At 45.2% G+C, this 27,638-nt stretch overlaps 2 protein-coding genes across 2 annotated transcripts in view; both read right to left on the bottom strand.

Moving 5' to 3' along the window:
• LOC133981114 (NLR family CARD domain-containing protein 3-like) overlaps nt 1-27,638 on the bottom strand; it is a 54,046-nt gene that overhangs the window by 17,294 nt on the left and 9,114 nt on the right. The window contains exons 3-5 of the mRNA XM_062419999.1: nt 12,272-12,350; nt 11,852-12,080; nt 10,138-11,601 (exon numbers count right to left, since the gene is read on the bottom strand). Coding sequence (XP_062275983.1) covers nt 10,138-11,601; nt 11,852-12,080; nt 12,272-12,350 — 1,772 coding nt within the window. The remainder of the gene's footprint in view (nt 1-10,137; nt 11,602-11,851; nt 12,081-12,271; nt 12,351-27,638) is intronic.
• On the bottom strand, nt 4,293-8,484 carry LOC133980062 (stonustoxin subunit beta-like). The gene is made up of 2 exons (XM_062418631.1): nt 8,274-8,484; nt 4,293-4,856 (listed from the first exon to the last, which is right to left on the bottom strand). Exons 1-2 carry the CDS (start codon nt 8,317-8,319, stop codon nt 4,303-4,305), a joined length of 600 nt encoding a protein of 199 aa, XP_062274615.1. The 5' UTR covers nt 8,320-8,484; the 3' UTR covers nt 4,293-4,302.

Raw genomic sequence — 27,638 nt, 5'->3', positions numbered from 1 at the left:
ACACACACACACACACACAGTCACACACACACCCACACACACACAGTCACACACACACACACACACACACACACACACACAGTCACACACCCACACACACACACACACACACCCACACACACACACACACACACACACACACAGTCACACACACACCCACACACACACAGTCACACACACACACACACACACACACAGGATGACATATGAACGGCAAGTTTTTCCTACGTAACCAGAAGGTTATTATGATGTTCCCTGAACGTTTTGGATGGTTAATTGAATGTTTTAAGAAGGTTACCAGAACGTTCCCAAAATGTTTAATTCCCAGCTCCTCCTTTCTGCATGTCCATGTGTCCTCGGGCAAGACACTTAACCCCAACTGCTCCCACTTGGTGTATGAGTGTGCATGTGAGTGTGCATGTGAGTGTGCATGTGAGTGTGCATGTGAGTGTGCATGTGAGTGTGCATGTGAGTGTTGGTCACCACCTTGCATGGCAGCTCATCAATGTGTGAATGTGGTGAATGACCTGTAGTGTAAAGAGCTTTGAGGAGTCGGAAAGTCAATTCACCATTTACCTGATAAAGTTGATGTCAGCTGATGAGCTACACAACAAAACAACAGAAAAACAATAAAATCATAAAGAATATACACGGACGCACATAAAGTTGCAATAAAATATTTTTGACCTCTTTCCATGAAATGATTGTGAACATGTGATTTATTCTTGATAGATAAAGTATTGATCAGTCTCAGTGCACCTGGTCAAAGGTGATTACTGATGAGTATAAATAGGAAATAAAAAGAGGAATGTGTCAGAAAACTAAATTATTCCAACTTTATGGGCGACCGTGTAATTTGTCAAACTAAGAACTTTTCATTAAATTATGTCTAACATTGAATTTTGGTTACATATCCATCAGTTTGTAAATGTGATAGATCAGAGATTAACTGTTAACATTATTAGAGCTGCAACCATTAATCCAATAAGGAGGTCAACTTGTGATTATTGAACCATTTATTTACATAAAACTAAACAGGTGTGGCATAAACCAAACCCTAAAAAATGAATCTAAGTAAAAAAAAAGAACTGCAGGGAAACAAAACCGAGATGCTTTTCAGCAGCAGCAGAAATCACTTCAGTAATCAAGCTGTGTTTGTTTCTGCTTGGTCTGCTGTTAGATATATAAATGTTAGATATATAAATAGTAAGTTAGATAAATGTTAGATATATAAATAGTTATATATATAAATAGTTATATATATAAATAGTTAGATATATAAATAGTTATATATATAAATAGTTATATATATAAATAGTTAGATATATAAATGTTAGATATATAAATAGTAAGTTAGATAAATGTTAGATATATAAATAGTAAGTTAGATAAATGTTAGATATATAAATAGTAAGTTAGATAAATGTTAGATATATAAATAGTAAGTTAGATAAATGTTAGATATATAAATAGTAAGTTAGATAAATGTTAGATATATAAATAGTAAGTTAGATAAATGTTATATATATAAATAGTAAGTTAGATAAATGTTAGATATATAAATAATAAGTTAGATAAATGTTAGATATATAAATAGTAAGTTAGATAAATGTTAGGAATAAATGGAACAAAATCATTTGTAAAAGTCTTGCTAGCAGACTTTAGCTATGTAACAGATCATTGCTCTGTGTCCATAACAACGTGCGATCATTTTCATTCAGAGGAATAAACTTAATCTTTAATTTAATACAATCATATGAAAAATGTAATAAGCAGGATAATACAGTGAGTTGTTTATTATTGAAGAAAACCTCTTCAAGGGGGATGAAGACCTCTGTGCTTTGCATCAGGATACTGATCCTAACCCTGATCATCCTGTCAGGATCTTTATCCTCCAGAGTGACCACAGACCACCTGGCTGTGCATTATCCATTACAACCTGTCCATTAAAGATAAAACAAACCAAATATGACCAGAGGGCAAAAACATTGTTGTGCTGCCCCCATCCACCCTCAGGGATCACATTCATTACATAGAGTATCAGCTGATGCCATTAGGTGGAAGTTACATGTTGCCTGTAACTGTACTGAATAGGTAACAATTCTCTTTTGTTGCTTTTTCAATCAAACTGCTACATAGCCATCAATGATGATGTGTGTGTGAGGTGGAGAGGAAGAGGAATTAATAGAATAGAACTTATTGATTCTCAAAGGCAAATTCAATTGCTTTGTAGCTCAACAAAACGAATGATGTATTCTGATGGCAGTTCGTATGAAACATTTCCAGAATCTTTCAGTTCTGCAACGTAGCTGGATCAGTGGATCTCTGCCTCATCACTTCCATTCCACCAAGGCGCTATGAAGAGGACCAAGACCCACATCCATCTTTCTGTTTTATGTTGCCTCCCCAGCAGACTGCAGCATAGAACAGTAGATGTCTAAGGATCTGAGCCTTTGTCCTTTTCTGTAGAGTGTATCTATGTTAGGGGACCAGTACAACTTGTTGTCCAGGTGATCTCCCAGATATTTGTATGTTAGCATTACCTCAATATCCACCCCACGAAAGTTCATTGGCTGAAAAAGGAGCTTGGACTTTTGGAAATCCACCATCATGTCCTTTGTGTTTGTGGTGTTCAGTTGGAGGCAAAGGTAAGTATGATTATATTGTGGGGAATGATGCAATATTTGTATTATTATTATTTTTGTATGGCAGATGTGTAATAACTTCTCTTGGTGCAGGAACCTCTGGGGAAAGTTAGAAAATTACCCTCAAATAACGTTACAACTATCATGTTATTAGAACGTTTTAGGAATGTTATATCAAAACCGTCATTTATAGAACTTTCTTAGAACGTTGTGGGAAGGTTTCCCAAAATTCTACCAAATGGGAACTTTAGGGGAACATTGTAAACATTACTTTATAAAAACGTTATTTCATCTGGTTATTACAACGTTTTGGGAACATTTATACAACGTTCTTAAAATGTTCTTTAGGGAACGTTCAATAGAAAACTTGTTGGACCAATCACAGAGCAGCTGATGAAGCTGGTCGCCGTGGAAACGTTATCATCAGTCCTGCTGTCCACATGGACTTCCTGTTTCACACTGGTCCCTGGTCTTAATGGCCAGTGGTTCCCAACCTAGGGCTGGGGCCCCTCCAGAGGGTCAGCAGATAAATGTGAGGGGAGGTGAGATGATTAATGGGAAAGAAGAACAAACTAAGTTCTGATACACTAATAGTTTCAGTTTTTGGACTTTTTCTCTAATCTTTGATTGTTGCTGAAATATTGGATCATTTGAACATTTATAGAAATGAAAGCATGTGAGAAGTTTAGAGGGAAACATCAGTATTTGGTGGAGCTGTTAACAACTCATAGACATCTGAGATGTGAGCCGACTACACACTGCTGTCTGGTTTCATCTTTAACAATGTGTTGTATTATAAAGCTTGTTATATTATCCATTGTGTCAGTAAAGTGAGGAAGCTTTCAACAATAACACCATGAATAGCTTTTATTGATCATCAGATAAAATACAAGCACAAAAACACTGTGGGCTTCCACAGCTGGACAGATGTTATTAGATTAAACATGAATAGAGCTGCATGCTGCTCATTGGATCCTGACAGTAACAACAGCAGAGTCAACTGAGACTAATCAATGAATCATGTAGAAGGAAAAATAACTGAGTGTTTGAGTCTGAGACACAGATCTGCTTCACAGTGCAGAGTAACCATCATCATCAGAGCAGCTCAGACTCCAGGACTGATCATTATATCCAAACCCACCCTGCTGGTGTGAAGAGGTACTGCAGCTCTGTTTAACCATCTGTGTCTCATTAAGGGTCAGTGTGATGCTGCTGCTCCTCTTTACTCCTCTCTACTCCTCTCTGCTCCTCTTTACTCCTCACTGCTCCTCTCTACTCCTCTCTGCTAATCTCTGCTTCTCACTGCTCCTCTCTGCTCCTCTTTACTCCTCTTTACTCCTCTTTACTCCTCTTTACTCCTCTCTGCTCCTCTCTGCTCCTCTCTGCTCCTCACTGCTCCTCTCTGCTCCTCTTTACTCCTCTCTGCTCCTCTCTGCTCCTCTTTACTCCTCACTGCTCCTCCTACAGAGACACAGTGTGATGCTGCCTCCTGCTGGTGTGAAGAGGTACTGCAGCTCTGTTTAACCATCTGCTCCTCTTTGCTCCTCACTGCTCCTCTCTGCTCCTCTTTGCTCCTCTTTGCTCCTCTTTGCTTCTCTTTGCTCCTCACTGCTCCTCTCTGCTCCTCTTTACTCCTCTCTGCTCCTCTCTGCTCCTCCTACAGAGACACTGAGGAACCATAGTAGTAGAACATAAACCCAGCACACAGAGGATCAGTGAATGTGGTGTTGAAGGTGTGGAGGTGGATCAGTGAGTCAGAGGAGACTCTGTAGAAGGACAGAGTGCCAGCAGGACAGTCCACATACACTGCTACTCTGTTAGAGACAGAGGAGGAGGAGGAGGAGGAGGAGGAGGAGGAGGAGGAGGAGATGGGTGTTCTTCTCTTATTGTGCCAGACAGAGTAACCATAACGATCAGAGCACTCCAGACTCCAGGACTGATCATTAAATCCAAACCTACAGTCAGCACTGTCTCCTTTCCTTCTGATTCTTCTGTAACTCACTGATATATAAACTCTTCCTCTCCACTCGACCTCCCAGTAACATCGACCAGTCAGAACATTTCTACACAGCAGCTGTTCCCAGTAGTCAAATCTGTCTGGATGATCAGGATATGACTGATCCTCCTCCACATTTGTCACCTTCCTGTTGTTATCAGACAGTTTGAGGTTTGTGTTCATTGTGTTTGGATCCAGTTCCAGTTCACAGGCATCTGATGGAGAGAACGAGACACAATACAGCTGCAGTTTATCATCTGTTGATTTATTAACTACTTTACTGAAACCATTCAAACTTAAACCATCTCCATGACAACTGAGACCCTCCATCACTGAGGAAGACCATGAGATGTGACTGAAAGCTTTGGACATACAGAGTAAGTGGACCTTTAGATGAGAATGTTTTTCAAAGTGAAACTTGATTCCAGCTGCGTCTGATGTTTGTCTGAATGTAAATTCAACAGTTCAGGTCATTATATAATATAAACTGTCCAATAAAACAATATACTAAACAAATAAAACATGCTGAATGTCCATGGCTAACTAAGGGTTTAATAAATGAGAGTTCATAACATATAAAACTCAAAAGTCAGAAAATAAATATAAGAAGTATAAAAATAAGTGAACTAACATGTTGAGGGCAAGAAAGAAGGAGTACTATAGGACACTATTAGAAACAAACAGGCAATATGAAGGAAATATGGAGCTTTCTGAACAGTATTATTAAAAATGGATCTCAGAAAATGAGTTATCCTCTTATTAAATACATAGGAACGTTATGGGATTAGGGGAGAAGTCTTGGTTTGGATTCAAAGTTATTAAAGTAACAGACAGCAGTTTGTGAGGTTAGGTGACAGTTGCTCTAAATGTTTGGACCTGCGGTCCCACAGGGGTCAGTATTGGGACCAACATGTTTTATGACATATGTCACATATCAAAGGTATTGAAGCTTGTTCTTTCTGCGGATCACACTCATAGTTGTTGTTCGGGTGATGATTAACTACAAGATATGGTAACCATGGAAATGATCAAACTAAAAACCTGGTTTGATCAAAAATAAATTGTCACTAAATTTGAATAAAACTAAAGTAATGTTGTTTCACTGCAGAAGAAACAAACAAGTAAAAATACAGATAGATGGTGTGAATATTGAACAGGTTACTGAAAATAGATTTGTTGGGGTCATAATTGATGAAAAGCTTTGTTGGAAGGCAAACATTAAACATATACATCCCAAAAGGAGCATTGCAGTATTAAGTGAAGCCAAACAGGTCCTGGATTATAAAGCGCTTCACATTTTGTACTGTTCACTGGTCTCACCATACTTAAGTTACTGCGCTGAAGTTTGGGCCAATAATTACAAATCTAATGTACAGTCATTGTTTATTCTTCAGAAAAGAGCAATTTGCAACATCCATCATGCAGAGTACAGGGATCATTCAAATCCATTATTCTTACTGTCTCATTTACTGAAGTTTGCTGATCTGGTGGAATTTCAAATAGCTCAAACAATGTACGAAGCAAAAAACAACCAACTGCCTGCAAATATCCAAAACATGTTCAGTGTAAGAGAGGAGGGCTACAATCTAAGAGGTCAGACTTATTTCTAAACTGTTAGCGTGCGAACGATGAGGAGGAACTTTTGTATTTGTGTTTGTGGTGTGAGGCTATGCAGCAGTCTAAATGTGGAACTGAGGGAATGTCCAAACATTAAGATTTTTATAAAGAGGTACAAAGAAATGATCTTCAGTAGGTATAGGAATTAAGATGCTATTATTATATATGTATATTTATATGTATGTGTATTATATGTGATTTGGTTGTGTCCAAAAATGAGTGGATGACAATGGACTTGGTCCTTTGTGTACTATTATTTATATTACTTTGAGTTAATGGTGATAATATTTATGAAAGTGACAATGGTGGCAATGTGGTGATGATGATGATGATGATGATGATGATGATGATGGTAATAATAATAATGACTATAACGGTAATACTACGACTAGATAATTGATTCCAATGAGAGTCAATGTAAACCCTTCACAAGCATGTGACCTGAGGCTGCTCTCTGATTGGCTTCCTTCAGTTTTACAGGACACGCCCACTTTTATTGGCAGTGAATTGTTGTTTTATGTTTTTGATCTACTGTGATTGGACAGATGTATGATTATTGTACATTATAGAAAAACTGGTAAAAATAGTTACAAAAAGGGTCTCAGAAGAATCTAGAGTGGTAAAGTTATTTATAATTAAATAACAGTTGTATATTGAGATGTGGTGGAAATGACATTTGTTCAACGCAGGTCAGAAAAATTTACAAAATTAACAATTTGTGTTGTAATCTAAGTTTGTCCTCTTACAGATCTTAAAACTAGACAAACTATTTAAACTTAGGAGACTGTGTTAGGTGAGTTTTTAATAACTTTTTTTAATTCAAGTTCACAAGGCTAAAAGTGACCTAGTTGATGACACAATAACTAAAATATATATGGTGGTGTCTCTTTTTAAGCACATTAACTTATTGGTAACTTTACTTTAACTGTTGGTAACTTTAGGTGATGTGAGTGAAATGGACATTTTGTCATGTCTGATTATAATGTTTTATTCCTGTCTCTGTGGGTCAGAGATACCATACTGGGACACACCAGGGAACACTTCTCCTTTATAAACTACCTAGTTAGCGCCACCTTGCTGCTGGGGGACAGGTTTGAACATTTCCTGAGGATGCACTGAGCAACACCTTGAAGGCTGACCCGATGCTCAATGGAAGCAAGCTGAAGACAGAGTTTAGTCTCATCTACAGCAGGACGAGTTCAGAGCCTGTTGTGGTGCTGTGGATCTATTCCAGTTGTTTATGGAGAGAACAATGTTGAAGAAGTCTTCTCAGAGACTGTCACTTTCCTAAAGATCCTCATCACCCATGACCACAGCGGAAGCTGAGAAGTGCTTCTCAACCATGAAAAGAATTCAAACTTTTCTCAGAAACACCATCATGACCCAGGAGAGGCACTGGCCATGCTGTCAATGGTAAAGAGACTGGTGACTGACTTTAACCAGAGAGTCATTGAGAAGTTATGTTCAAGTAGTACTACCGGCTGTGTTTAGGCACCATTACAGTGTGTTGTGTTGTTTTTAAATTGGCTTTCCTTTCTTTCTTTTTAAATTTGATGAAGTGGTGCTATGGTTTGTTTGACACTAACCCTAGGACCCTCCACCAACAAACTGCCCCCCCCCCCCAAAAAAAAAAAAAAATGTTCACCAGCCGCCACTGATTATTTTCATCTCAAACTGTCGTCTGTTACAAACATTTTTGTCCAAATGCTCCAAACAGCTGAAGTCAGTATGAATGAATGAACTTTATCTGCAGGAGAGACATGAGGGACATTTTGGAGCAGGTAGCGCCACCATGTGGACATTTATAAAATATTTCTCTTTTAACTCCTGAACTGTGACGAACAGAAGGACATTTCTGTTTCATGGATTCATTGGTTGAAGATGAATGTGAGTTTAGGCCACGCCCATTTCTGACCAAACACATTTTCCATCACTTTGAACTTTTTTCACTTCTTTTACATATTTCATCCAGTTTTTCTCAAAGTTCTCATGAATCAAACTGAAAACACACTCACACTTCCTCACACCAGGTTTCAGTCTCTGCGGTCCACCATGGTCCATCCTGGAGGAAGAGACAAAGACACAATCAGCTTCATACACCTTCACTCATATCCACCATTAAACATGAACCAGAGTCCCTCAGTTAGTCAGAGTGTCTGTCCATCTGTCCATACCTGAGTGTGTCCACCTGTCTGTCCATACCTGAGTGTCCATCTATCCCTACCTGAGAGTGTCCACCTGTCTGTCCATACCTGAGAGTGTCCAGTCTCCAGTGTGGATCCTTCAGTCCAGCAGTCAGAAGCTTCTCTCCTGAGTCTCCTGGATGATTGTAGCTCAGGTCCAGCTCTCTCAGATGGGAGGGGTTGGAGTTCAGAGCTGAGGCCAGAGAAGCACAGCCTTCCTCTGTGATCAGACATCCTGACAGACTGAACACACACAACAGTTCATCTAATGAGATAAACAGTATTTTGTCCTTCAGGCCTTTATGTTCACACTCAGCGCCCCCTGCTGTATGTTGGTGTCATGCAGATACATTTTAGGTTAGTAGGAGAGAAAGCACATGTTCCTGCTGGAGGCTGCATTCTGATTTATGTTGAAGAAGAAATGCCTTTAAAGTTAAATATTGTTCCACAGAATATTTAAAGAAGATTTCAGAGAAATTTACTGATGTTTTAACTTAGTTCTTATTTTTCATTCCAACAATGTTCACTGTGTGATCACAATCATTTAATTAGGCAACTTAATATCTTCCGTCATATTATAATTTAATTTCATTCAGTGTTTAAACATTTAATTTGTATTTTATACGAAAAAAGTTAAATGTAAAGAAAATCATGTTCAACATTTCCTGAGCAGCAGATCTGCTTTTTATGTTCACCTGCATGTAGAGAACATGACAGTAATTCTGTGTTGTATATTTTCTGTTATTCTTTCCATTATATTAGACTTTCATGAATTAATGCACATTGAGTCTTCATTGAGTTTAAATGACAGAAACATAAATCCTGCCTCACATGTTGGTGTGGAAGGAGTTTTACTTACTGTATACTTGATGTTACATCACTTCAGCTCAGACAGTACACTAAATCTTTTCATCATAAACTCTTCATGTAAACTAAAAACTGAGGAGAAGCCAAAAATATGACTTTATATAGACAGTAATAAAAACTGACCTGAGAGTTTCCAGTCCACACATTCACAGATCCAATATATAAAGACAATAAAAGCTTGGTCGGTAAACTTTTATAGACGGTTGAATCCTGACCTGAAAGTTTCCAGTCCACAGTGTGGACTCTCCAGTCCAGCAGAAAGCTGCTTCACTCCTGAATCCTGCAGGTTGTTGTGACTCAGGTCCAGATCTCTCAGACTAGAGGACTGGGAGCTGAGAACTGAGGACAGAGCTGCACAGCTTCTCTCTGAGAGGTTACAGTCACTCAACCTGGAGAAGAATCAGCAGAACAAAAGAATTGCAAACATTACTTTTCTTCATTGAACAAAGATGAAACTACATTAATCTGGATAGTTCTGTGTGCACCTACAGAGCTTTGTTGGAGGCTTTGACCACTGGCAGCAGCCTCAGAAGAGCCTCCTCTGAAGCAGAGTATTTCTTCAGGTCAAACACATCCAGATCTTTTTCTGATGACAGTAAGATGAAGACCAGAGCTGACCACTGAGCAGGAGACAGTTTATCTGTGGAGAGACTTCCTGATCTCAGGTACTGTTGGATCTCCTCCACTAGAGAATGATCATTCAGTTCATTCAGACAGTGGAACAGATTGATGCTTCTCTCTGCAGACACATTCTCACTGATGTTCTCCTTGATGTACTCGACTGTTTCCTGATTGTTCTGTGAGCTACTTCCTGTCTGTGTCAGCAGACCTCGTAGGAGAGTCTGATTGGTCTGCAGTGAAAGACCCAGGAGGAAGCGGAGGAACAAGTCCAGGTGTCCATTTGGACTCTTTAAGGCCTCGTCCACAGCACTCTGGTAGAAACGTGTTGGTTCAGGTTTGTCTTTAAAGACTTTAGACCACCAGGATGTTGTTTGTTCTTCTGCCAGCAGATTGATTCCAGACTTGATGAATGTCAGATGGACATGAAGAGCAGCCAGAAACTCCTGAAGGCTCAGATGGACGAAGCAGAACACCTTGTCCTGGTACAGCCCTCTCTCCTCTTTAAAGACCTGTGTGAACACTCCTGAGTACACTGAGGCTGCTCTGATATCGATGCCACACTCTGTCAGGTCTGATTCATAGAAGATCAGGTGGCCTTTCTGCAGCTGCTCAAAAGCCAGTTTTCCCAGAGACTCAATCACCTTCTTGCTCTCTGGACTCCAGTGTGGATCTGTCTCAGTTCCTCCATCATACTTGACGTTCTTCAGTTTGGACTGAAGCACCAGGAAGTGGATGTACATCTCAGTCAGGGTCTTGGGCAGCTCTCCTCCCTCTCTGCTTTTCAACACATCCTCCAGAACTGTAGCAGTGATCCAGCAGAAGACTGGGATGTGGCACATGATGTGGAGGCTTCGTGATGTCTTGATGTGGGAGATGATGGTGCTGGCCTGCTCCTTATCTCTGAATCTCTTCCTGAAGTACTCCTCCTTCTGTGGGTCAGTGAACCCTCTGACCTCTGTCACCATGCCGACACACTCAGGAGGGATCTGATTGGCTGCTGCAGGTCGTGTGGTTATCCAGAGGCGAGCAGAGGGAAGCAGTTTCCCCCTGATGAGGTTTGTCAGCAGCACATCCACTGAGGTTGACTCTGTAACATCAGTCAGGATCTCAGTGTTGTGGAAGTCCAGAGGAAGTCGACACTCATCCAGACCGTCAAAGATGAACACAACCTGGAACTCTTCAAACCTGCAGATTCCTGCTTCTTTGGTTTCAGTAAAGAAGTGATGAACAAGTTCCACCAAGCTGTACTTTTTCTCTTTCAGCACATTCAGCTCTCTGAAAGTGAATGGAAATGTGAAGTGTATGTCCTGGTTGGCTTTGTCTTCAGCCCAGTCCAGAGTGAACTTCTGTGTTAAGACTGTTTTCCCAATGCCAGCCACTCCCTTTGTCATCACTGTTCTGATTGGTTCATCTCTTCCAGGTGAGGCTTTAAAGATGTCTTCTTGTCTGATTGTTGTTTCTGGTCTGTCTGGTTTCCTGGATGCTGTTTCAATCTGTCTGATCTCATGTTCATCATTGACCTCTGCAGTCCCTCCCTCTGTGATGTAGAGCGGTGTGTAGATCTGATTCAGAAGGGTTGGGTTTCCTGCTTTAGCGATCCCCTCAAACAGACACTGGAACTTCTTCTCCAGGTTAGACTTGAGTTTACGTCGACACTTTGCGGCACGAGCTCCTGAATGAACAAACAACAAATGAAATCAGTGAGTGGATCCTACAGAAAGTCTAGAAATCTGAATATGTACGTGTGTCTGTGTAGTTTTTCCTCCTCCTTCAGTTTTATTCAGCTCATCAGTGGAGGACAAACAACCTCTGATCTGATGCAGATGTGTGCAGCATATTAACAGCAGAGTTTGAAATATAAACCTCTCCCATGTTGCCTCCATTTCCTCTCCATCATGTTAAATCTGTTAAAATCCTCTTACTGCTCTGCAGACGCTCAGCCAGCTCCTCCTGCTTCATTCTCCTCAGGAAGTGCACTGTGATCTTCAGAAATGCGTCTCTGCTGCTCCTCCTCTGCTCTTCCTCCTCACCGTCCAACACCTCCTCATCCTCACTCTGACTCCCTAAGCATTCTGGGTCATCTGGACTCAGACCCCTCTGGACTCTCTTCAGCTCGTTCTTCACAAAAGTGACGATGTTCTCCTCCAGCAGCTGGAACAGAAAGATAAAGTGAACATTTCATTTAAACTGGTAGAACACAACATGTGATTCATGTGTCAGTCTGAAGGCCTGCTGGTCTAAACAGAGCAGCATGGACACTGTTAGGACCTGAATGCTACTTTAGTATTTCATCTGTGGTTGATGGAGTTAATAGTAAAAGGTGTGTTAGTACATGTACACACCATAAATATGGAGTCCAGCTGTGTTTGATGCTGCTGTGCAGACTGATCACTGGGAACCTCTGAGCTCTGCTGCTGAACTCTGTGGAGAAAACATCACGTTTAAGGACATTTAATGACTCAAATCTGCACTCAGCTTATTAAAGATGTTCTGTCATGATGACTAAATGAACTCCTGTAAATGCTGCTCTGATTACTGGATGTTAAATTCTTACTTTCCATCAGCAGGTTGTCCATCTTTAAACATAATAGGACGCTCCATAGACCGGTCACTCTTCATGGACACACAGCTGGGTTCAGGAGAGTCTGCTCTCTGCTGCTGCATCCTGATATGAATAAAGAAGTGAAAAAAACATGTAGTTAACACCAACGAACTGCTTCCCAGCTTCACTGAGTCTCTGCTGTCCAGAGGGAGCACTCTCCAACACCCCCTCTAAGGAGTCCAAGAAGGGTGGATACTCTGAACTGTGGTTTGGACCATAGGCACAAACAACATTCAGGATCTGTCCCCCCACCCGAAGGCTACCCTCTCGTCCACTGGGGTAAACTCCAACATACAGGCAACAAGCCGGGGGGCAATAAGTATTGCCACCCCTGCCCGGCGCCTTTCACCAGTGGCAACTCCAGAGTGGAAGAGAGTCGAGAAGACTGGTTCTGGAGCCCTTCCTATGCGTCGAGGTGGAGCCGACTATATCTAGCAGGAAATTCTCAACCTCGCCACCAGCTCAGGATCCTTCCCCACCAGAGAGGTGATGTTTCACGTCCCTAGAGCTAGCTTCTGCAGGTCTTCACCGCCCAGCTCACATTGCACCCTACCCCTTTAGCCCCTCCTACTGGTGGTGAGCCCACGGGAAGGGGGTTCCACGTTGTCTCTTCGGGCTGTGCCTGGCTCCAGGGAGGGGGGCCCCGGTGACCCACGTCCAGGCAGGGGAAACATAGAACCATTTATTGTACTCATCATAATGGGTCTTGTGAGCTGCACTTTGTCTGGTCCCTCCCCCCGGACCTGTTTGCCATGGGAGACCCTACCAGGGGCATAAAGCCCCCGACAACTGAGCTCCTAGGGTCATTGGGACACGCAAACCCCTTCACCACGATAAGGTAGGGAGGGGCCCAAACAGCCAACCAACCATTTTTAAGTTCTTACCTTCCATCAGCAGGTTGTCCATCTTTAAACAGAATAGGACGACCCATAGACCGGTCACTCTTCATGGACACACAGCTGGGTTCAGGAGAGTCTGCTCTCTGCTGCTGCATCCTGATACAAACAAACAACAAATCAAAGAGTTTAAAAAGATGAATGTTGAGCAGACTGTCAGCAGCTGAAGTTTTAGAAGCAGAATGAAAATCAGTAAGAAGACAGTGGATGAGAAACGTTCTCCTGTTCATCAAAATGTCATCTGATGAAAGATGCTGTCTCATCTTAGTTGATTAGTTGACTAATCAGTGGTTGAGCTCTTTGTTAACTCACAAAGTTAGTAGTTCATTCTGAGTTATTGTGACTTATTATTCAGTAGTTGAGTGTCAGATGTGACAGTGAGTGTGAATAATGATGGTGGAGTGATGTGAGTGGAGAACAGTGATGGACAGTTAGAGATCCTCATCTCACCTCTGAGCTTTGGTCTGGCTGTCATGTTCCCCACACAGAGAGCTTTTAGAGGGAGGGACTCCCTCCTCTCTGTCCTCACACTGATCCATAGCAGAGAAACACCTTCACACAAACACAACAACATGCTCATTCATTACAACCAGCTGCACATCACACAGGTCTGCACTGCTGTCTAACATCCTGTCATTATTCATTCCACCACCAGATGGAGCCAAAGTAACAAACTTTTTAAAGACTTTCACTGAGCTTTAATGTTTAATAACTTAGTTTCTGAATGTTCCACTGACTTTTCATTTGCCTGATTAAATAACTGAATATCATGAATGAAAAGATGTTTTCAACAGTATTTCTGTCACCTTCTTTTAACACATTTCATAGTATATTTATAGGAGCCTAAATGCTATTTTTTGGTTGATTAGTATTTGGATAATAATTTAAGTTTACATTTAAGAAGAGGTTGTTGTTAATTATGATAAAAATGGGTTATTTACATCATTTACAGGTGAACAGTTAATATTAATAAGTTACTATTTAATTCATTTCACTTAAAATGTGTGGATGTTTAGAGGTTAAAAAATCGCACATGTAACCTTTAATGCGGATTGATACGTGTGTGCGTTTTTCATGTGCAGCAGTCAGTCAGGTCAGTCGTCATGGAGTGGAGCCACACAGTTTTTTGACCTCTGCCTTTACCTCTGCCTTTACCTCTGCATTTACTCAGTATTTTCTAGATACTTTGCTCTGGCTTTTTTGATTTTCATCATGCTGGATTGTATCTTGCTTTATTTTTGGAGTAAACAATGAAAAGGAACGAAAGAATCGTGTGGAGTTTTTCTTTAGCCTTTGAAGTGGATGTTACGAGGGAGGAGAGCGTCAAGCTCATGGCTTCATTGATTAGGAACCTACATTAGTCAAAAAACTTGCTCTTCGTGGATTAATGGAACGTGGAACTGCCTGACGAAAACGGAGGACAGAAGAAGGAAATGTCACGGAGACTTTTGGAAAAGAAAAAGTCACAAGCTGCATGAGGGAGCTCCTCAGCCTGACGTCGGATCGTTAATTGACGCTCGTCAACTCGCCAGCGCATGTGAGTAAAAAGAAAAAAAAAGAAAAAAGAGGATTGTTGTTCGGCTGAATAACAAAGTGAGACTTTGTGGTGCTTTGGCATTTTTATTGAATAAACGTGGAAATACTGGCTTACTATGGATGAACAAGACAGTGAAAAAAGGACAATAAAAATGACTGAGAAGGCCATTGAACATCACAAAGCCAGGAAGGAGCAGGCACGCAGGTACAAGCTATCACAGATAACTAGCTTGACAAAACATATTGAACAATTAATGGAAGACGATGCAAATGTGGACACTGTAAAAAATAAGCTCCGTGTTGATTTTACTGGTTTGCATCAGGAATTTGTGAACCTTAATTCTGACCTTCAGAAATTAATGGATGAAGTGGAATTTGTGGATGATCAAAGGAGCTGGTTTGATCCAAAGATTAAAATAATGGATGTCTTTTTCTGGAAATGTGAGGATTGGATGAAAGATGTTTTGAAACGTGTTGAGCAGGCTGAAGAGTGTGACAGACAGGTAACACCTGCAGACAGTAGGTCTACATCAACAAAAGTGACCACTAGAAGTCGAAGTAAAGCTACATCACAGAGTGGAAGCTCACTTTCATCAGCGTCCTCAGTCAGATTAAAGGCGGAAATGGAGCAAGCATCATTAAGAGCAAAGGCTGCAGCTTTACGGGAGAAACTGGCAATAGAGCAGGAAGAAGCAGACTGGCATGCAGAGAAAAAGCAGCGAGAGGCCCAACAAAAAAGAATCGAAGCTTCAATAAAAGCTAGAAAAGAAATGCATGCAATGCAAACTGCACTGGCTGAGTCTGATGCTAAAATGGAGGTCTTACAAAAATATGAGAACGTACAAGAAGATAGTAGCACAGTTAAAACTTATGATAAGGATGGTAAAACAGACACAAAACTCACCGTTCAACCACTATCAAGACCCACCTTACCAGCACCCAGGATTAAACAAAATACTCCAGCAGCAACTGATCAATTGGTCAGTCTGCACCAAAGACCGAAATTAAAGACCCACAGGGACCAGTGCTCGATGGGCTATGCCAAGCCATCTCTCAGCAAGCCAACGTGACAGAGTATCTCGTGAAGAGTCACAAAGCATCTCGACTTCCTGATCTGAAGATCCAAACATTTACAGGAGACCAACTGGAATACAACTCCTTTATTAGGGCCATTGAACACGGGATTGAAGGCCGCACAGGTGACAATCGTGATCGTCTTCAATTTTTGCTACAGTATACAAGTGGACAACCACACGAGTTGGTTAAGAGCTGCATCCACATGGAGTCTTCGGCAGGATATACTAAAGCAAAACAAATGTTAAAGGAGTTCTTTGGTGATGACTTCAAGATAGCGGAAGCATACATAAAAGAGGCTTTGGATTGGCCCACAATCAAGCCAGAAGATGGAGTTTCGCTTCAATCCTTCGCATTGTTCTTAACAGGCTGCTCTAACACAATGACCGATATTAGCTACATGGAAGACTTGGACAACACAGCTAATATAAAGGCACTGGCAAACAAACTTCCATATAAGCTCAAGGAGTCTTGGAGAAAATCCGCTTGCGACCTGCAAGAAAGAACAAAGAAAAGAGTTAAGTTCAAGGATTTTGTTGACTTTGTGAATCATCAAGTTAAGTATCTTCTGCATCCACTCTATGGAAACATAAAGGAAAACACAATAAACACGAAAGATCCTGTAAAACAGAAACCGAAACCACAATACTCAGAGACATTCAAGTCAAGAAAAGTGTTCACAACAGTCGTTGTGCCTCCCAGGATGGAAAATGAAAAACAGACAGTAGCAAAAACACAACCTGTCTCAGTCGACAGTTTCAGCAAACCTTGTGTTTATTGTACTGGAGAGCAACACAGTCTCACAGTTTGCAAGAAATTCAAGAGCAAGCAACATAAAGACAAGATTGGTTTCTTGAGGAGCAAAGGTTTGTGTTTTGCATGTTTAAAGCATGGTCATATGAGCAGCAGCTGCAAACAGAAACTTCAATGTGAAGAATGCTCCAGACTGCATCCCACACCATTGCACATTATCATCAAAGACTCAAGAGAAGAAGCAGGAAAGGACTATTGTGAACAGCAATCTGTTTCTAGTGCCCTTGTACAAACGGCTTTTGGAGTCACAGGGGCCGGTAAAGACGATTGTGTTCTTTCGATCATTCCAGTGTGTGTCAAGGCACAAAAAGGAACCAAAGCAGTGACAACGTATGCGTTTTTGGATCCCGGTAGCTCGGCTACTTTCGCTACAGAGTCCCTGATAAACCAACTGAACATGAATGGACGCAATGTAAGCATCTCATTGCGAACTATGGGGAATGAATCGATCGTGAACACGCGCATTGTGGCTGGTTTGGAGATCAGCAGTTTGGACAGCAACCAGTTTGTTGAACTTTCTGAGGTGTATTCACAAAAGGACATTCCCGTGACTAAGGACAATATTCCCCGTCAAGAGGATATTGACAGTTGGCCCCACCTAAAGGAGGTGAAAATCCCCACTATCCAAGCAGAAGTTGGATTGCTCATAGGAGCAAATGTTCCCAAGGCGATGGAGCCGCTTCAAGTGGTCAACAGCGTGGACAATGGACCATACGCCGTCAGGACTATATTAGGCTGGACAGTGAACGGACCACTCAGAGGTGGAAGTGACATGGTGGAGGCAAACACACTGACAGGAATTACTGCAAACAGAATCTCAGTAGCCAAGCTTGAAGAGCTCTGGCAGCTACAATTCAAGCAGGACTTTCCTGATGCTGGACAAGACGAAGACATCGAAATGTCTAAAGATGACCATCAGTTTATCAACATGGTGTCACAGTCTGCTGTACTTAAAGACGGTCATTACGACGTTTGTCTTCCAGTGAGGAAGAAATGTTTGCGCATGCCGAACAACAGAGCAGTTGCGGAGCAACGTGCATTGAACTTACGGAAGAGGTTCTCAAAAGACGGCAAGTTCTATGGAGAATACGTGGCTTTCATGGACGACCTGCTCAAGAAAGGTTACGCAGTGAAGCTTGATGGTGATGAGCGTGAACCTGCTGAGGGGCGAACGTGGTATCTGCCTCACCATGGAGTCAGACATCCAACCAAGCAGAAGTTGCGCGTCGTGTTTGACTGTGGCGCCAGCTTCCGAGGAATGTCATTAAACCAGCAGCTCCTACAGGGTCCGGACCTTACAAGCTCGCTGGTCGGGGTCCTCATGAGGTTCCGCCAGGAGGCTGTGGCGGTCATGGCTGACGTGGAGGCCATGTTCCACCAAGTCAGAGTGAGTAACGAAGACACAGATCTCCTCAGATTTCTATGGTGGCCCGACGGCAACTATGAGCTGGATCTCGTTGAACATAAGATGCTGGTCCATATCTTCGGCGCAACATCTTCGCCAAGTGTCGCCAACTTTGCACTTCAGAAATGTGCAACAGATTTTGCAGAGGAGTTTGGACAAGAGACGGCTAAAACAGTTAGGAAAATTTTTTATGTAGACGACTGTCTTAAGTCGGCTTCTGATGAAGATACAGCCATCACTCTGTGCGCTGAGTTGAGAAGCATGTTGGCAAAAGGAGGATTCCGACTGACAAAGTGGTCAAGCAACAACAGGAAGCTGCTTAACTCAATCCCGGAAGAGGAAAGAGCTCAAGGGTTTCAAGATCTGGACTTAGATGAGGACAATCTGCCAATGGAGAGAGCATTGGGCATCCAGTGGTGTGCCGAATCAGATCAGTTCAGGTTCAAGATCAACCTCAAAGATCGACCACACACTAGGAGAGGCCTGCTTTCCTTGGTCAGTTCGATTTTTGATCCGCTGGGCTTTCTCGCTCCAGTAATATTGCCCGCGAAAAGAATCCTGCAGGATTTATGTCGGCAGAAGTATAACTGGGATGAAGACCTGCCAGACACTGTGGTCAAAAGTTGGAATAAGTGGATCTCAAGTTTGCCACAGCTTGAGAAATTTGGAGTTGACAGATGTGTCAAGTCGAAGCAGTTTGGTGCGCCAGTCTTCGCGCAGCTTCATCACTTTGCTGACGCGAGTGAAGATGCCTACGGAACCACAACCTACTTACTGCTGCGCTTTTCAGCTGGTGAAACTCAATCCATCTTGATCCTGGTAAAGACAAGGGTCGCGCCCTTGAAGTCCCCAACTATTCCCAGGATGGAATTGACTGCGGCCACAGTCGCAATAAAAATGGACAAGCTTCTGAGGAAAGAGCTTGAGTTGGAGCTTCATAAATCGATCTTTTGGACCGATAGCACGGCTGTGCTAAAGTACTTGAACAGTGAGAGCACCAGATTCAAGACGTTCGTTGCAAACAGGGTTTCAGCAATCCTGGATCACTCTCAGACATCTCAGTGGAGATACATCAACACCACTCTGAATCCCGCTGATCTCGTCTCAAGAGGACAGACTGTGGAAGCGTTTTTGAAAAATGAGAGCTGGCTTTCAGGACCAAGTTTCTTGCTCAGCTCACAAGACCAGTGGCCTAAAAATCCAGATCCTGGCATGCTGGATATCAACGACCCAGAGGTCAAAAGAGTGACTCAAGTGCATGTCATTCAGGCACAAGAGCTCGAGGATTCCATGGATCAGTGGATGAACCACTACTCTTCCTGGACAGCGTTGAAGCGTGTTGTGGGATGGTTTCTGAAACTTAAGGATTTACTGAAAGAGCTAAAGGAAAAGAGAAAGGAACTACAAGCAGTAGACGGAGAAAGCAGGATGACGGAATTCAAGAAAGCCGTTAAAGGAAAGTATCTGACTTGTGACGACTTGACTGAAGCAGAAACAGAAATTGTGAAGTATTGTCAGAAGCGAAGTTTCAAAGAAGATTTGGCTGCGTTAAAGGAGCATCAAAGAGTAAAGAAAAGTAGCTCACTCTTTAAGTTGAATCCAGTACTCCAAGATGGAGTTATGAGAGTCGGCGGAAGGTTGAGCCGCGCGGCGATGCCTGATAACTCCAAGCAGCCAGCCATCTTGCCTAAGGATTCACATATCACAAGGCTTGTGTTAAGACACATTCATGACATTACAGCTCACGCTGGAAGGAATCACATGTTGGCTCAGCTACGGCAGCGATTCTGGATCCCTGGAGCCAATGGAGCCATCAGAAGGTTCCTGTCCAAGTGCGTTGTCTGTAAAAGACTACATGGAGCCGCAGGCAAGCAGCTCATGGCAGATCTACCTACATGCAGGGTCCTGCCAGACGATCCTCCTTTTACAAGAGTCGGCGTCGACTACTTCGGTCCGTTCCTAGTGAAAAGAGGAAGAGTCCAAGTAAAGAGATACGGCGTTATCTTCACATGTCTTGCTATACGAGCCGTGCATCTGGAAGTTGCATCATCACTCGACACCGATGCCTGTCTTAACGCAATCAGAAGATTCCTTGCCAGAAGAGGACAAGTCAGAGAGATGTATTCAGATAATGGAACCAACTTTCGGTCAGCCGACAGTGAGTTGAGGAAATCGATCAAGGAATGGAACACCAGCAGGATTGAGAAACACTTGCAGCAGAGAGGTGTTCAGTGGAACTTCAACCCGCCGGCAGGTTCTCACCACGGAGGCAGCTGGGAGCGGTTAATCCGTTCAGTCAGAAAAATCTTGAACATCACAGTTAAGGAGCAATTGTTGGACGAGGAGGGTCTCCATACCTTACTTTGTGAAGCTGAGGCGGTCATAAACAGCAGGCCCATCACAAAGGCATCAACAGACCTCTACGATTTAGAGGCCCTCACACCCAACCACCTGTTGTTGCTCAAAGTCAAACCCGAGTTACCACCAGGAGTATTTGATAAGGATGACCAATACGTTAATCGCAGATGGAGACAGATTCAGTACCTCGCGGATGTCTTCTGGAAGCGCTGGTGCAAAGAATATCTGACACAGCTCCAAGAACGTCAGCGATGGTCTTCACCTGGAAGAAACTTCTGTGTCGGCGATGTAGTGTTGATCGTGGACGATACGTCACCCAGAAATTCCTGGCCACTTGGAAGGATTGTGGAGACTTTTCCTGATGGCAACGGGCTTGTTCGTCAGGTTAAAGTGAAGACCAAGACCAACGAGCTTTGTCGCCCTATAACAAAGCTTTGTCTTCTTCAGGAATCAGAGGATAACTGATGGACTGTTATGAAGATCTCATCTTCAATGGGACTAAGAACAGCAAGCGTCTTTCAAAAAGTGATGTTATAAATGTGTTATAATAAATGTTATTCAGGCTCCTTTAATTTAAGTTGACACTTTTGGAGTAATTGTTTCAAGGACATTGATAACAATTAGGGGCCGGTAATATAGGAGCCTAAATGCTATTTTTTGGTTGATTAGTATTTGGATAATAATTTAAGTTTACATTTAAGAAGAGGTTGTTGTTAATTATGATAAAAATGGGTTATTTACATCATTTACAGGTGAACAGTTAATATTAATAAGTTACTATTTAATTCATTTCACTTAAAATGTGTGGATGTTTAGAGGTTAAAAAATCGCACATGTAACCTTTAATGCGGATTGATACGTGTGTGCGTTTTTCATGTGCAGCAGTCAGTCAGGTCAGTCGTCATGGAGTGGAGCCACACAGTTTTTTGACCTCTGCCTTTACCTCTGCCTTTACCTCTGCATTTACTCAGTATTTTCTAGATACTTTGCTCTGGCTTTTTTGATTTTCATCATGCTGGATTGTATCTTGCTTTATTTTTGGAGTAAACAATGAAAAGGAACGAAAGAATCGTGTGGAGTTTTTCTTTAGCCTTTGAAGTGGATGTTACGAGGGAGGAGAGCGTCAAGCTCATGGCTTCATTGATTAGGAACCTACAATATTATTATATGGCTTTTATTACCTGTTCATCACTAACCGTCCCACCTGTGAAACAAACTCTTTCTGTTGTAACTGTGGATTAGTTATTATAATAACTGTCATAATGTTTGTCAGGTTCAAGATGACTGAATGAGGTGACCTTTGATATGACCAATTAAATGAATCAAACACATAAATACTGACTTTAAGAAACAGTTTTACACAAACAACAGTCAATCACTTTAGTCTATTTATCTAAAGTTTAGTACAATGAATGTCATCGTACCCAAACCCTTTAACAGCCAGGTTCAGTTGTTGGGCAGGGTGCTGAACCATTTGAAAATGACCCAGAAGATCTTATTTTCCCTGAAGGGAAACTTGGCTTGCAGACGGGTTTAAAAATAAACAACTATCAAAAACATCTAAAAGACATAATCACATGACAGACCAATCACAAGCAACAATCAAGTCTGGCTGAATTGAAACACTAAGAAAAGAATGTAAAACTGTGAGGGTTATCGCTCTGGGGACAAAGGAGGTTCTGGTCCTGTTCTAGAGGGGAGAGAGGTGGCTTACACAGTCTAGTACAGACCTAGCTTTTATTAACCCCAACCCTTACCAGCTACCTTCACAACGTGGCCCACTGACTGAAATGCTACCAAACCAGGCGATGAAAGAAAAAGTCAGCACAGATTCAGTAGAAGATAAAACAGAGACATCAGTTTCTTGTCCACATTAAAAGAATTCAGCTTCTCAAGAAGTACAAACGTTGTTGTTCCTTCCTACAGACAGCCTGAGAGTTAACATCCAGGTGGCTCAGTAGAAGATTGAGCATCCTCAACTCCCCTACCTGCATCCTCCACCCCCCTACCTGCATCCTCAACCCCCCTACCTGCATCCCCAACTCCCCTACCTGCATCCTCAACCCCCCTACCTGCATCCTCATCTCCCCTACCTGCATCCTCAACCCCCCTACCTGCATCCTCAACTCCCCTACCTGCATCCCCTACCTGCATCCTCAACTCCCCTACCTGCATCCTCATCTCCCCTACCTGCATCCTCAACCCCCCTACCTGCATCCTCAACCCCCCTACCTGCATCCTCATCTCCCCTACCTGCATCCTCAACCCCCCTACCTGCATCCTCAACTCCCCTACCTGCATCCCCTACCTGCATCCTCAACTCCCCTAACTGCATCCTCAACCCCCCTACCTGCATCCTCAACTCCCCTACCTGCATCCTCAACCCCCCCACCTGCATCCTCATCTCCCCTACCTGCATCGTCAACCCCCCTACCTGCATCCTCAACCCCCCTACCTGCATCCCCTACCTGCATCCTCAACTCCCCTAACTGCATCCTCAACCCCCCTACCTGCATCCTCAACTCCCCTACCTGCATCCTCAACCCCCCCTACCTGCATCCTCATCTCCCCTACCTGCATCCTCAACCCCCCCACCTGCATCCTCATCTCCCCTACCTGCATCGTCAACCCCCCTACCTGCATCCTCAACCCCCCTACCTGCATCCCCTACCTGCATCCTCAACTCCCCTAACTGCATCCTCAACCCCCCTACCTGCATCCTCAACTCCCCTACCTGCATCCTCAACCCCCCCTACCTGCATCCTCAACTCCCCTACCTGCATCCTCAACCCCCCCTACCTGCATCCTCAACCCCCCTACCTGCATCCTCAACCCCCCTACCTGCATCCCCTACCTGCATCCTCAACCCCCCTACCTGCATCCTCAACTCCCCTACCTGCATCCTCAACCCCCCTACCTGCATCCTCAACCCCCCTACCTGCATCCTCAACTCCCCTACCTGCATCCTCATCTCCCCTACCTGCATCCTCAACCCCCCTACCTGCATCCTCAACCCCCCTACCTGCATCCTCAACTCCCCTACCTGCATCCTCATCTCCCCTACCTGCATCCTCAACCCCCCTACCTGCATCCTCAACCCCCCTACCTGCATCCTCATCTCCCCTACCTGCATCCTCAACCCCCCTACCTGCATCCTCAACCCCCCTACCTGCATCCTCAACTCCCCTACCTGCATCCTCATCTCCCCTACCTGCATCCTCAACCCCCCTACCTGCATCCTCAACCCCCCCCTACCTGCACCCTCAACCCCCCTACCTGCATCCTCAACTCCCCTACCTGCATCCTCAACCCCCCCTAACTGCATCCTCAACCCCCCTACCTGCATCCTCAACCCCCCTACCTGCATCCCCTACCTGCATCCTCATCTCCCCTACCTGCATCCTCAACCCCCCTACCTGCATCCTCAACTCCCCTACCTGCATCCCCTACCTGCATCCTCAACCCCCCTACCTGCATCCTCAACTCCCCTACCTGCATCCTCAACCCCCCTACCTGCATCCTCAACTCCCCTACCTGCATCCTCAACCCCCCCCTACCTGCATCCTCATCTCCCCTACCTGCATCCTCAACCCCCCTACCTGCATCCTCAACCCCCCTACCTGCATCCCCTACCTGCATCCTCAACTCCCCTACCTGCATCCTCAACCCCCCTACCTGCATCCTCAACTCCCCTACCTGCATCCTCATCTCCCCTACCTGCATCCTCAACCCCCCTACCTGCATCCTCAACCCCCCTACCTGCATCCTCATCTCCCCTACCTGCATCCTCAACCCCCCTACCTGCATCCTCAACCCCCCCTACCTGCATCCTCAACTCCCCTACCTGCATCCTCAACCCCCCTACCTGCATCCTCAACTCCCCTACCTGCATCCTCAACCCCCCTACCTGCATCCCCTACCTGCATCCTCAACCCCCCTACCTGCATCCTCAACTCCCCTACCTGCATCCTCAACCCCCCTACCTGCATCCTCAATCCCCCCCCTACCTGCACCCTCAACCCCCCTACCTGCATCCTCAACTCTCCTACCTGCATCCTCAACCCCCCTACCTGCATCCTCAACCCCCCCTACCTGCATCCTCAACCCCCCTACCTGCATCCTCAACCCCCCTACCTGCATCCCCTACCTGCATCCTCATCTCCCCTACCTGCATCCTCAACCCCCCTACCTGCATCCTCAACTCCCCTACCTGCATCCTCAACCCCCCTACCTGCATCCCCTACCTGCATCCTCAACCCCCCTACCTGCATCCTCAACTCCCCTACCTGCATCCTCAACCCCCCTACCTGCATCCCCTACCTGCATCCTCAACCCCCCCTACCTGCATCCTCACCTCCCCTACCTGCATCCTCAACCCCCCCCTACCTGCATCCTCAACCCCCCTACCTGCATCCTCAACTCCCCTACCTGCATCCTCAACCCCCCTACCTGCATCCTCAACCCCCCTACCTGCATCCTCAACTGCCCTACCTGCATCCTCAACTCCCCTACCTGCATCCTCAACCCCCCTACCTGCATCCCCTACCTGCATCCTCAATCCCCCTACCTGCATCCTCAACCCCCCTACCTGCATCCCCTACCTGCATCCTCAACTCCCCTACCTGCATCCTCAACCCCCCTACCTGCATCCTCAACTCCCCTACCTGCATCCTCATCTCCCCTACCTGCATCCTCAACCCCCCTACCTTCATCCTCAACCCCCCTACCTGCATCCTCATCTCCCCTACCTGCATCCTCAACCCCCCTACCTTCATCCTCAACCCCCCTACCTGCATCCTCATCTCCCCTACCTGCATCCTCAACCCCCCTACCTGCATCCTCAACCCCCCCTACCTGCATCCCCTACCTGCATCCTCAACCCCCCTACCTGCATCCTCAACTCCCCTACCTGCATCCTCAACCCCCCTACCTGCATCCCCTACCTGCATCCTCAACCCCCCTACCTGCATCCTCAACTCCCCTACCTGCATCCTCAACCCCCCTACCTGCATCCTCAACCCCCCCCTACCTGCATCCTCAACTCCCCTACCTGCATCCTCAACCCCCCTACCTGCATCCTCAACCCCCCCCTACCTGCACCCTCAACCCCCCTACCTGCATCCTCAACTCCCCTACCTGCATCCTCAACCCCCCTACCTGCATCCTCAACCCCCCCTACCTGCATCCTCAACCCCCCTACCTGCATCCTCAACCCCCCTACCTGCATCCTCAACTCCCCTACCTGCATCCTCATCTCCCCTACCTGCATCCTCAACCCCCCTACCTGCATCCTCAACCCCCCTACCTGCATCCTCATCTCCCCTACCTGCATCCTCAACCCCCCTACCTGCATCCTCAACCCCCCTACCTGCATCCCCTACCTGCATCCTCAACCCCCCCCTACCTGCATCCTCATCTCCCCTACCTGCATCCTCAACCCCCCTACCTGCATCCTCAACCCCCCTACCTGCATCCCCTACCTGCATCCTCAACTCCCCTACCTGCATCCTCAACCCCCCTACCTGCATCCTCAACCCCCCTACCTGCATCCTCAACTCCCCTACCTGCATCCTCAACCCCCCTACCTGCATCCTCATCTCCCCTACCTGCATCCTCAACTCCCCTACCTGCATCCTCAACCCCCCTACCTGCATCCTCAACCCCCCTACCTGCATCCTCATCTCCCCTACCTGCATCCTCAACTCCCCTACCTGCATCCTCAACCCCCCTACCTGCATCCTCAACCCCCCTACCTGCATCCTCAACTCCCCTACCTGCATCCTCAACCCCCCTACCTGCATCCTCAACCCCCCTACCTGCATCCTCAACCCCCCTACCTGCATCCTCAACTCCCCTACCTGCATCCTCAACCCCCCTACCTGCATCCTCAACTCCCCTACCTGCATCCTCAACCCCCCTACCTGCATCCTCAACCCCCCTACCTGCATCCTCAACCCCCCTACCTGCATCCTCATCTCCCCTACCTGCATCCTCAACTCCCCTACCTGCATCCTCATCTCCCCTACCTGCATCCTCAACCCCCCTACCTGCATCCCCTACCTGCATCCTCAACCCCCCTACCTGCATCCTCATCTCCCCTACCTGCATCCTCAACTCCCCTACCTGCATCCTCATCTCCCCTACCTGCATCTTCAACCCCCCTACCTGCATCCCCTACCTGCATCCTCAACCCCCCTACCTGCATCCTCAACTCCCCTACCTGCATCCTCAACCCCCCTACCTGCATCCTCAATCCCCCCCCTACCTGCACCCTCAACCCCCCTACCTGCATCCTCAACTCCCCTACCTGCATCCTCAACCCCCCTACCTGCATCCTCAACCCCCCGTACCTGCATCCTCAACCCCCCTACCTGCATCCTCAACCCCCCTACCTGCATCCCCTACCTGCATCCTCATCTCCCCTACCTGCATCCTCAACCCCCCTACCTGCATCCTCAACTCCCCTACCTGCATCCTCAACCCCCCTACCTGCATCCTCATCTCCCCTACCTGCATCCTCATCTCCCCTACCTGCATCCTCAACTCCCCTACCTGCATCCTCATCTCCCCTACCTGCATCCTCAACCCCCCTACCTGCATCCCCTACCTGCATTCTCAACCCCCCTACCTGCATCCTCATCTCCCCTACCTGCATCCTCAACTCCCCTACCTGCATCCCCTACCTGCATCCTCAACCCCCCTACCTGCATCCCCTACCTGCATCCTCAACCCCCCTACCTGCATCCTCATCTCCCCTACCTGCATCCTCATCTCCCCTACCTGCATCCTCAACCCCCCTACCTGCATCCCCTACCTGCATCCTCAACCCCCCTACCTGCATCCTCAACCCCCCTACCTGCCCTATAGGCAAACTGCATAGGACTCTTGCTAGCAGTGCAACCTTAACCAAAGGACTTCATAACTAGTGAGGTCAGAGCTACTGGCCTAAAGTCATGATATTGTTTTTTGGTACCGGAACAATAGTGGATTCTTTCCATACTGCTGGAACCTATTAGAACTATTAA

The sequence above is a fragment of the Scomber scombrus genome, chromosome 5 (genome assembly GCF_963691925.1).
Source record: "Scomber scombrus chromosome 5, fScoSco1.1, whole genome shotgun sequence".
NCBI classification, from domain to species: Eukaryota; Metazoa; Chordata; class Actinopteri; order Scombriformes; family Scombridae; genus Scomber; species Scomber scombrus.
This window is presented reverse-complemented; position numbering and strand designations above follow the sequence as displayed.

What these genes read in the sequence shown, in the direction of transcription:
- LOC133980062 (XM_062418631.1), bottom strand. Translation starts at nt 8,319, where the DNA reads ATGGACCATGGTGGACCGCAGAGACTGAAACCTGGTGTGAGGAAGT. An exon ending in GAAACCTGGTGTGAGGAAGT is followed by an intron (nt 4,857 to 8,273) that starts GTGAGTGTGTTT and finishes TCTCTCCATCAG; the next exon opens with ATGCCTGTGAACTGGAACTG.